Raw genomic sequence first — 11,778 nt, forward strand, 5'->3', positions numbered from 1 at the left:
AATAAAAACATTAAAAAAAAAAAAAAAAAAAAAAGCCCACAAAAGAGGCAAGATGGCCCATAAAAGAGGCACATAAAGCCCAAAAAAGAGGCAAAGAAAAGAGGCCTAAGGCCCAAGGATTCCTATGATGATAAAGCTAAAATTGAATAGCGCAAATTCTGAGGTTTCCTTAAAAAAAAAAAAAAAAACACCTAAAAAAATCTTTTGCAAATAAAATTGTAAAGAGCACAATGATAGAGAGGTATTTAATTAATAAAAGATAAAAGTATTTTTTTTTTTTTTAAAGGCTCAACTCTACCAGTCTACCTGACAGTTTAAGAAGAAGAAAAAGGGAGATGATTGATAAATACAATATGCTCACAATAGTCTCATAATATACATTTAGAAATAGAATACTCTCTAGCACACAACGCTGTTGCAAATTATAGGACTGAAACGTCACAAGGTGTTTAGTAATGAGAGTATCTACATTGCTGTAGGTTTTTGATTTAACTCTTTCTCATTTGATTGACGATAACATCGTTGATTAGACCCCATTAAATTAACTTAATTTTTGTGCTCGTAAACTTTAATTGGTGTTACGTAAAAAGGGCATACATCCATCTCTACCAATTAAGACATTGTCTAATATAATGAAAAACGTTATTGAAGTTTAACCCTTACAGGCTAGTAAAATACAAAAATGGGATGAATGAATAATTCCTTCTGAACGCGGAAAATAATTACGGAGAGAAAGAGTTAATACTTATGATATACTAGGCAATCAGTCTTAATAGACTATCTAGGGTGATAAATTGAACATGTTCAGAAACATGTCCATATACATCACAGCAAGGCAAATCAATTTAACTTTCATACCATCTTTGCAATAGTACAGCCAGTCAGTCGCCCATTTTGTTTTTAACTAACTTTCAAACCGTAGATTTAAATTCGAACACTTCGTCTTCATTGAAATAATTTTGAGCTACAAGCGATATTCTGGAGTGCTTTTTTAAAATAGTGCTAAACAAAATAGCGTACCCTTTTACAAGATAAACATTTCGTCAGTATTCATTATTCTGTGCACCGGATACTCCGAAATGCCACCTATTTATAGTTATCGTGCCATAAATGCAGATAGGGTTTAGATAGAATATTCATACTTTTATGGATGTAACACTGGATGTTCTATAGAAATAAGTACATTTAAAAACTTTGATGCTGATGATAAAATACAAACAACATTCTCTCATTAAAACTTCATAATGATGAAATAATAAAAAAAAATAGATATAAAAGTGTATACTGATAGGCACTTTGCAATCATAGTTCGTCACATAACAGTGGCCAATTAATTTTTAGTTATTGAATGTTATCAACTGCCCACTGGGCAATAAATAAAATAAATGAAATAATAAAAATACATAACACTGTTATATCAATTTACTATTTCAATTTAATTTGTAAAGATGAAAAACAAAAGTGCAATTCTTTCTGGACAAAATATTAAAAAAAGAGGCGCAAATGCTGAAAGAGTGTAACCAAAAATTGTTACTTTAAAAATGCTACTTAGGTTGATAATCCTTTTGGCAGTCTGAGTGCATTTTAATCATTACTAGACAAGTTAGACAGAAAGGCAACTAACAGCAAACAGAAAGTCTCATGTCATCACTTTCACCCAAACTCATTCACGGATGTCTTGACCAAATGTTACTTCTGGAAAAGGATGGCTCTTTGGGCGAGGGAGTGAGGTCGACGTTTTGAGGACCCTCCTCACTCAAATCGAAATTTTCAGCGCAAGTCACTCAGTCATGAGAGATGCCCAACCTAGCACCAGGCTTTATGTTTAATATTTCACGTTATTTATCGAAAGAATATATTTGTGAAAGTCAAACTACTTACATCATTACCAATCCTATTTTAAGTCTCCATCATGCGGAAAAAATAGCCTCCTTACCACCCAACCAACTCAAACAGAAAAAAATATTTACAAAGATACACAGACATAAGGAAGGCAAACCTCGTGTAAACGCGAGTGTCCAGATCTAAACAGAAATTTGAAGTAGTGCAGCCCGTAGCGCGAGTTCAGACCTCGCATGTGCTTAAATTATGTACATATTTGTCAAACATAATGCAGGCATAGTTCAATAGCTGTTTCTTATGGGTGGTCCATTTGCTTCTCTGGGCACTGATGATTAGCTGATATTTAAAAGTGGTGCTAGGGAGTTGGGCAATGCACTTTTCTTGCGCCGACTATTGCCCAACTATTTCTTTTTTAAAGTTGCCGTTGACATATTATCAAAATATGTACTCTAACTAGCCCATAGGTATCTCCCAAAAAAAAGTCTTTATACTGTCCACACTAGCATTCATCCTTTGAGATATAGGAAATACAATGTACATTTTATTATAATATTGGCGGGAAGACATAGATAACATTCTTATACAGATTTCTAGATATATGCCTCCCTGACTTAGATTCATAAAGAAGGGCTTTTAACCCCTTTGCATCTACAAGGTCACGTTAGCAAGTAAGGAATCTTACAGTGCAAAAAAAACAAACAACAACACTAAAACATAATCAAAAACCTATTTTGGTAAATGCCTTAAACACAAATAATTTAACATTCCAATTATCGTTTAACATCTATAAACTGTTGTGTGCTGAGTAGTTATGTGTAATATTCATTCATGAGATACATCTTTCATATATTGCATACAAAATACTTGATTCTTGTTTATTAACACATCTAGACAAACCTTGAACTTACCACTTAATGCTATGTTCTGTAATAATGTCTTTTTTTAAAATTTAACTCATTATTTTAATAAGGCCTTGTAGTGAAACCGAAGATTGGAATCATTATATAAACTGACTTGAGTTTGAAATTAAAGATCCCAACTTCCACACCTTCCGCGATAAGCCTGTCGTCTGCTTTAAATTTAACGTCTGCTACGTCCAATAAATGGAGTCGTCGCGCTTGCATTGCTCGCCATTATCCATTGCTTGCTACAGTAAAATCTGAATACTGACTGTTTTCAAATCAATTCACGTAAACAACTCCAGCGTTTTTCAGAATCACATTTACGGGAGAATTTCTGCAAAAAGAAATACAATTAAAATTTAATGAATTTAGAAAAAATATTATTGTGACTTTCTTAAAATTTGGAAAAAAAGTTGTTTTCATTACAGTAGTGGGAAAAAATAAAAAATAGCACTATTTTGATGATTTCTCATGTTACATTAGCCAGGGTAAGTTTCGTATGTTTAAAATCTTTTTTGCTTCTAGGACCCAAATATCGTTTTAGTTTGTTTTTTTTTCTTAATAAAACTCATGAGCTTCACGATTAGAAATTTATGCATACGACCGCATGTTTATATTTTCTGTAGATTGTTATTATGCTGCTATGCTCTTGTTCCTAGATCATTACTTTGTATTTAAGCTTGTAATCTCTTATTGTATTTTTACATAAATACTTTCTATGAAAGCAGACGAAGTCCAATATATAAATCTATACGTCTTGTCTAACCCGATCAGCTCCGATATCTAGACCAATAATAATAAGGCTAGTCTTCAAGTCCGAAGATAAGTGAGGAATGCAGTATTACAACCTGTCTTAAAAAATTAGCTTCAATATCTAGACCAATACATCCAATTACATCTTGTCTAAAAAGGCTCTTATATTTAGATCAACACATATCTTAAAAGGCAGTTCAATACGCCTTCTTCGCAATAACATTCAACCTAAAAAACATTAACCACAATATTTTTATAAAAAAAAATCGAAAGAAACGCTTAAACACATTCAAATAACAATACTAACCCGTGGCTCATAGTAATGGAAGTCTCCCGTTCACTTTCGGAATCAGTTTGTGTACCTTTATCGTCCGTCATGCATAAGGTGCTGCAAGAAGGCAGCTCCCTATTGCAACGTGTATAGTCTTCAGCGTTGAAACTTCTTAGAAGTTCCTCTATTTTATCGTGCTTTTTCGACATGGCATACGCCAGTGCCGTCTTCCTCTTGCGAGATACCACATTGACATCAGCTCCGTTGTTGATAAGTTTTTCCACGATGCACCTGTGGTCGTTTCTAACGGCATGCATCAGAGCTGTTTTACCCGCTGCATCCACTGCGTTGGTGTCGACGCCTTTGCTTATCAATAAGTTGACCGTCTTTAGATGACCTTTTCGACATGCATACATAAGCGCCGTTGCACCAGAGGCGGATATTGCGTCTTTGTTTGCTTTATGCTTTAACAATAATTTGACGACTTTATGGTGGCCCTCCTTAGACGCAAAATGCAGTGAAGTTAGACCGTTCACATCCTGCCTATGTACAAGAGCTTTATGCTTGATAAGAGCTTCGACCGCATAGTGATTTCCATTCTCAGAAGCGTACATTAGAGCGTCTTTGTTGTTGACATTTTGTTTGTTGACATCAGCTTCCTTCTTCAGAAGTTTTAGGACATTTTCCTTTTTGCCATTCTCGGCTGCAAACATTAATGCAGTGCAGCCTTTGTTGTCCTCTAAATGAATGTCGGCGTTATATTTGAGAAGTATGTTGACAACTTTGATGTGCCCATATTTTAATGCTGGCATTAATGCGGTCCTGCCTTCCTGATTACGTTGGTTGATGTCGACTATTGCTTTGCTTCTGAGAATCTTTTCTACGATTCTAAAATGACCGTATTCAGAGGCAAACATCAGTGCTGTGTTTCCGTACATGTCGTCATCATGTATAGTAGCGTTTAGGTTGATAAGGATGTTGAAGGAGCTGGAGTGTCCTTTTATAGCAGCATGCATCAACGCGTTTCTGCCGTTGTAGTCCTTGAAGTTAATTCTGGCGCCACTTTTAACGAGTAGTTTGATTCTGCTTCCATACCCACTCGCACAGGCGTGCATCAAGGCAGTCATTCCATTTTCGTCTTGTGCATGTAAGTCCGCATGCTGATCGATGAGGTATTTCACAGCCTGACGTATTCCTGACTGGGACGCATGCATAAGTGCAGACTTTCCCGCCAAATCCACGCTGTCAACTTGCGCACCGCGCTGAACGAGCTGTTTCAGTCTAAGGATGTGCCGCGTTTCAGCTGCGTGCATCAACGCTGTATTACCCAAGTTGTCTTTACCATTAATGTCTGCTTGGTTGTCCATAAGTAGGTCAAGTGTGTTATTCTTGCCAAACTGTGCTGCGTGCATGAGTGACGTCATACCCTGGCGGTCTGCAGCGTTTACGTTCGCTCCACTTTGGACAAGAAATTTGGCGATGTTATGATGCCTGAACTTGGACGCCAGCATGAGTGGTGTCATGCCATTGCCGTCAGGTGCATCTATGTTGGCACCATGTTTGAGTATTCTTTTAAGCTCTTTAGATTGCCCGTTTCTGGCAGCTCTGTTCAGCTCTGTTGTGAAATTTCTATTTGCCATTTGTAAAGGCTTTTCCTTTAAAATATATATAAAGCATAATAAATTATTAAATAATGAGTAAATACGAATAAAGGAATAAATGCAGTTGGGTACATGTAATGTTTTCTCGTGTTACCATTTAATTGTATCATTTTAATTACTAAAAATAACAATAGCCTAATACTATCAGGTATTCAACTTTTTTTTGGTTTTACTTATTTGTTTTTAATATTTAAAAATTCAAAATATGTTTGGAAGTACTAATTTAACGGATCTTGTTGCACGACCAGGAAGCGCGTCAGTCTGATTTTAGTGCCGAGCGCTATGACTTTGTCTGTCCAGATTGTTGTGAGTTATAAGTGCTACTGAATACTGTGTAATTCTGGCCAGAAGTTCAGATTTGGTCGCTTCGAGTCAATTGCCCACAGGTATAATTGTAACATAGTTAAATAAAAGGTTTAGAAATGTAGATATACCTCCACACTTTCAGTAACATTAGTAAGCATTTAGTTGAATACTCGAATGAAGTTGAATGTATATTACATCATTTGAACCTGACTTTGATACCTGAATAACAACGAAATGATATGGTATGTGCTTTGGATAGTCTTCGTGATTGTCCTCTTTCAGACCCTGCCCGACATCATCCTGCGTAAGGTTTGGGCTAGGATGTAATAACCTTCAACTCTGAAAGAACATCCGAAACATGTCATACAAACAATTTGTTTGTAATCAATACATGTTGACATCAAGAGATGATATTAGTATATAAGAGTAGAAGAAAAGGACATCTGAATTGTGTAAAAATATTAAATAACAAAAACAACATTTTTAACATATATGTACAAAAAAAAATTAAACTCAAATCTAGTGAGAAAACCCAATATCTAAAATAATACATTTCACATCGGGAATTCCCTAGATTACATCACTCTTTCCAACGATTGTAATAAATGGTCTATATACAAATATTCAGCCCATCTTGTATTAGTTTAAATGAAATCAGCATCACCAAATATAGACGCTGTTATGCTTCCCTATTGGCCTAATATTCTCCTTCTGACGGTGGTTACCACCGAACGCTAACTTGAGGCTGAGAAGCAAATGATAGATTACAGCGGTTCTCAACCTTCTTTGTTCCACAGCCCCTAAAACAGTCCTCCATTAGGCGGCGCCCCACCTCCCACCCCAACCGTAAAATTATTTTACGTCATGATCGGAAATTTGGTAATGTTATAATATCGTAATCACAATGTATATATCATTTACGTATTCTCATTGTTAAAAACATAGATAAAGCTTTGCATTTTATTAGGTCTAAAAGAAAAACCCTCTTAGTGGAGGGAAGGAAAACTGCAGCATCCCCAATACTATCTCCAGGTTTGTAGTCTACCAAACACTTACACAATTAAAATGTATCTAAGGAGCCTACAGAGTTCTCCCTTGTTGGCCGAGGAAGATGCGAACAATTGTTTTATTAAATATTTGGGGGGGGGGGGGGTCGCCGCCTGTAATGAATGTTAAGAAACGCTTCTTTATCGCTACTAAAATATATAAGCATGGTCGAGAGGCCAAGTGCGCTTGAACTTGGCTTGGCTTGGCTACCTAGAAGGGGGCTCGAGGTTCGACACCCGACTCGGGCAGAGTTGTGTTTACTGAGCGCCTAAAGGCAGCACGGAAAACCAACTCCTAGATACCCCCTCCCCTCCACTGGTCCACAAATGAGATTGGACCAAAGCGCTCTGAGCATGCTATAAGCATGAAAGTAGCGCTATATAAAAGCTATATTTATATAAAAGCTATATTTATAATATTTCCAAATACGCCAATGTTAGTGCGAAGGTTGATTTTGTTTCTCTTTCACTAGATCAGGAACTCTCGGGACAGTCTTTTGCAAGATAACAATATACGTCATCTCCTGCCTCTGAATTAAGACTTGATAATGATAACTGACTAGCTGGATAACCTGTGATGTCGTTGAAAATAGAAGAAGAATGCGCAACATATCTCAGAACGGGCTATGACGACAAACGAATATTCAGAAATGTGAATTCAACATGGAGAAATTAATGTTCGCTTCATTGCAACTGAGCTTTGACGTCTCCTAAATAACTTCAAGCTTTGTCCATGGATTTCTGGCAATTGCAATCGGGATGTCATGCGAATTCAGAAGGTATGGTGCCATGTTCCTCATAGAAAGCAAATTAGGTTGGCATCATGTTAATTTTAGTGTGACCAATTTTGTTTTGCAAAGTTGAAGCATCATTGGAAGGAAATGATCTGGTAAATCTTCACCATTGAAATATTGTTTGATTTGCAATTTTATAGTAATTTCATCTAATTGTGAGTAGATTAAATCGAAATCGGCCAAGCCCTCGTTTTTTTTCCCTCGCCTCAGAAACGAAACAGCCAGATGCGACATATGTTCATAGAAGGTGAACATTAGGACCCAGTGAAATGTACAAACACTGTACCAAACACTGTACCAAACACTGTACCAAACACTGTACCAAACACTGTACCAAACACTGTACCAAACACTGTACCAAACACCCCTTTAGAAGAAAACTATATCGAGAGCTGCCTAATCTGGAAACTTCTGCACATTTCATTTCAGTTATTGGGCTAGCCATCTGAACCCTTCAACATACAAAATTAAAACGTAGAATATTAATTAGAAGAAAACTTTTGTGAAATATAATGAAGCAAAAATTGAAATGTAATCTGCAACACCTAGTTTGAATGTCAAGTATATTTATGAAGAACTAGCAACTAATGAAAAACGCGGTCTTTGTTCAAGCAATTATGTTGCACTAACTTACTCAAAGCGACCTCTCAGGCAATATGTTTATGTTCTTACAACTTTTATCCCCACCCCCCACCGCCCATTATTATTTTATTAAAACTGTTACTTAACGATCGTTTCACATTTCGACTGATAATAGTTTCATGTAAGTAAAGGTCCACCTGTCCCATCCACACAAATGTAATGTATATCAACTATTTACAAATGCTTTTTTTTTTTTTATAAAGAAATTAGGAACGAAGAAATAAAAACAACCTTTTCATGATGAAACAATCAAAAAATGTCTAATGGTCTTAGGCGACTCCTGGCAAATTGTCATTCAACCCCTAAAGGAGTTGCGCTCCAAGGTTGAGAACCCCTTGACTAGACGGACTCCTACAGCCTAATACGAATCAGCTCTTCCTGGCGTCATCAAAATGTAAACATCTAAAAATAGCGTGAGTTATACATGATCATTTTCCCCATAAAAACAAAAGGGATTTTCCGGAAATTTATTTTTAGTTGAGTTTATAAGCACAATTTATATCAAGAAAGCACTATGTAATTTACAAGTTCTTTCATTAAAAATGATACAGAACCTTTTTCAAATTAACATATTTATGAAAAATGTTAAAATACAAGTATGCGTACTAAAACACACAACGCAAATGTATGACTTAATCCACAACCTCAACAGAAATGTGTACACGCCATATTATATTTCATAACAATCACAATAAAAGAGAATTACTTCTGACTTACAACTAACACTATCTTCATGAATAAACTCTATAACAAACGTTTCAATTTAAGCTTTTGAAATACAATAAAGAGGAACTTACATTTGTTCTATGGACATTTCAACATTTTAATTGTTTTTCATTATAACTGTTCCTAACATTTTAAAACGTAACCTCCTCACCTCGGATGCAGACAACATTCTACTTTTATAAATAATGGGATTTAAAAAAAAAACCAAGACTGTGTTATAAAAAAAACTCCAGATTGAATAGAAATGTCAAATGAAAATAAATGTGTAACGTCTAACTTTTACGTATGAAATTTCTATAGAATCTTCTTTTCTTATATTATAAACTACAGACGTTCGTACGAACAAGAAGATAATTACGTTGTACGCATATTCCTGTATAAATCTAGTTTTAATTTGAGACTGATTCAGGCAACCCGATCAATGCTGTCATGGCATTTGGGAAATGAAGGACGTGTTTAAATTTTACTGACATATGGAATTTTGTAAAAACTGTGCCTTTATCTTTGTGTTTTAATATTTTATTAGGTTTCATTTTTATATGTGTAAATTATGGTCAGTGTTTTTATGTATTATTCATATTGGTACTTTTAAGACTTCTAAAGTGCTTTTTTAAAAGTTCAGTGATTTTACTAGTTGTGTTACGCCTTCTCTAGTCAGATGTGAATATCAACTTGTTTTTAATCTCACGGCTTTATTGTTTGTTTAGTTTCTTTATGTTTTCTTGAGTTGAGGGATACCAAACAGAGGCAGCGAATTCTAATATTAGTCTAATTACTGCTAAATGAACTTTTTGCTTTATGTTATTGTTTGATTGTAAAACTTTCTTTTTTTCTAATCCATAATGCAAGACTTTTTTGGAATCAATATCTATCAAGCAGCGCATGTCTCAACCCTTCTTTATGGATCTGAGACATGGGTATAATACAGTTTATAGTTTATTAAGTATAAATTCCGTTTGATTGTCTTAGAGCTGAGCTGAAGCCTCTCCGAGCTCTAGGTTTGAAAAAAAACAACATGTTTGAACGGGAAAAAAAAAACATGTTTGAACAACCGTTCTGTCTGGAAGAGATCCAAGTCAATGCCTATGTAAAACATTGCAATTTCCGATCGATATATCTGGCACTCCGGGCGCATGGACTAGAATGCATGGCCAAAGGCCGAGTATACCAAGAACCTCCACCATTTTCCAATGTTGTACCAAGCTAACCGTGCAGGACTCGCCATTATGTAACGGTCTCTTGAGGAACGGCGCAAGGCTTATCGACAGGGCCGTGGGAGCTCTCAACTCCGCTCCGTGCAATGGGAAAGATCTCGTGTTCCCTTGGACACTCCCACAAGAGTTTTGTTTCGCCATTCATTTAGCCTAATCACTTCCTCTAATGGTCATTTCCACCCAAGTGCCTCGTTGAGGCTGAACAGCTTACTCGGGAGTATATATTCCAGACCTTTATGTTGATCATTTTAGGGAGGGGGCAATTTTTTTTTCTTTTTGATGTAAGATTCTGAAACTCTTATCCAATGAACATAATTGTTTATTATTATAATATCAAAATAATCCCACGTTCATACACATATATCCGCAGTTTTTTTAAAACTATAATTATTCTACCTTTATGGTGACCCATGAACATTGTTAATACATATCACACTGGTTAAAAAAAAACAAAAACTTTTTGGATTATCGTCAATTAATCTTATTTTAATCAGTAAAATTTAAAATAAACGTTTTTAAAAACAAACCTTTTTTTTATTTTTTTTTTGCAGTGAAATTGCATCCATTAGTTTCAATAGATCATGTAATTAATTTGTTTAATAGATGTAGAGGCTAGCACTAACGAGGGTGTGCGATTAGAAATATTTTAATTTTTTTGTGTTTGGCTCAACTTCTATTCTTATAGAATACTCTGTGGGCCAATCACGTTTGTGGACTAGTTGGGGAGGGAGCAGAACACCTAGGAGGTTCCCCCCCCCCCTCGCCTCCTTTTTGTTTTAAGGGAATGTAAAATTGAAATAAAAACAAATATCTCTTATCCATTTGAACTCAAAACTCTTACCATTGAAGGCCGGCGTGTTTGCCACTGAGCTATTAAAGTGCTTATAAAAGTAGAAGGTTTTATAGTCTATTGTTAGTTTAAACTTTTTAGCAAGTAGATGAACACAACGATCAACCGCCTACTAATTTCTCAGGCACCCAGGAGAGTTGGATGGACTCAGGTGCTTCCTAAAAAATCCAAAATACGAAATCCCAATCACCACTGAGATTCCAACTCATTTTGGTAGCTTTACCAATTTTCCACCTCACCACCGGGACACCTGCTATATCATTAGAAATGTACGTTTAAGACACTATTAAAGACAATACCATGAATTTCATTATAATTTTTTTACAAATGTCAAGGCCTTAGAGCTTATAAGCGGTACTGCTGCGGACCTGCCACATCACCTGAAAATTCCTCAGTGGAAACTGTTTAAGGGACTATAATGAATTTTTTTTCTCTTTAACGAAACTCGACCCTGGCAGCGCCAGAGAAAGACTACTCGTTCGTTTCTGACACAATAATAATGATATATGTTCGCTAATGAGCCGTGTCTTACTGACTCCCGCCCTACATTGATCAAATAAACAAAGAAAGGAATATTGATAAAATGGAATCATTCTTCCGTATAAATATATGCGATGATAAACCTCTCCCAGGCTACAGTCAACAGGCTACAGTCTCTCCCAGGCTACAGTCAACAGGCTATAGTCTCTCCCAGGCTACAGTCAACAGGCTACAGTCTCTCCCAGGCTACAGTCAACAGGCTACAGTCTCTCCCAGGCTACAGTCAACAGG

General features: G+C 35.9%; 1 protein-coding gene across 3 annotated transcripts; it reads right to left on the minus strand.

The window, feature by feature from the left end:
* Nucleotides 1–286: 286 nt before the first annotated feature.
* Nucleotides 287–9,126, minus strand: LOC106061629 (ankyrin homolog). Of its 3 annotated transcripts, XM_056009471.1 has the most exons (4): nt 9,015–9,114; nt 5,955–6,074; nt 3,805–5,423; nt 288–3,078 (listed from the first exon to the last, which is right to left on the minus strand). In XM_056009471.1, the coding sequence occupies exons 3-4, from the start codon at nt 5,406–5,408 to the stop codon at nt 3,024–3,026; spliced, it is 1,659 nt and encodes a 552-aa protein (XP_055865446.1). In that variant the 5' UTR covers nt 5,409–5,423; nt 5,955–6,074; nt 9,015–9,114; the 3' UTR covers nt 288–3,023. The 3 variants fall into 3 exon arrangements, with proteins under 3 accessions (XP_055865444.1, XP_055865446.1, XP_055865445.1); XM_056009469.1 differs by lacking the exons at nt 5,955–6,074; nt 9,015–9,114 and adding an exon at nt 5,864–5,926 and having other exon boundaries at nt 287–3,078; XM_056009470.1 differs by lacking the exon at nt 5,955–6,074 and having other exon boundaries at nt 289–3,078; nt 9,015–9,126.
* Between the last annotated feature and the right edge of the window lie 2,652 nt (nt 9,127–11,778).

The sequence above is a fragment of the Biomphalaria glabrata genome, chromosome 14 (assembly GCF_947242115.1).
Source record: "Biomphalaria glabrata chromosome 14, xgBioGlab47.1, whole genome shotgun sequence".
Lineage (NCBI taxonomy): Eukaryota > Metazoa > Mollusca > Gastropoda > Planorbidae > Biomphalaria > Biomphalaria glabrata.

Coding starts and splice junctions, on each gene's coding strand:
- LOC106061629 (XM_056009469.1), bottom strand. CDS start 5,893: ATGCTTACTAATGTTACTGAAAGTGTGGAG. Junction 5,424..5,863: donor ATGTTACTGAAAGTGTGGAG/GTATATCTACAT, acceptor TATATTTTAAAG/GAAAAGCCTTTACAAATGGC. Junction 3,079..3,804: donor TCCATTACTATGAGCCACGG/GTTAGTATTGTT, acceptor TTCTTTTTGCAG/AAATTCTCCCGTAAATGTGA.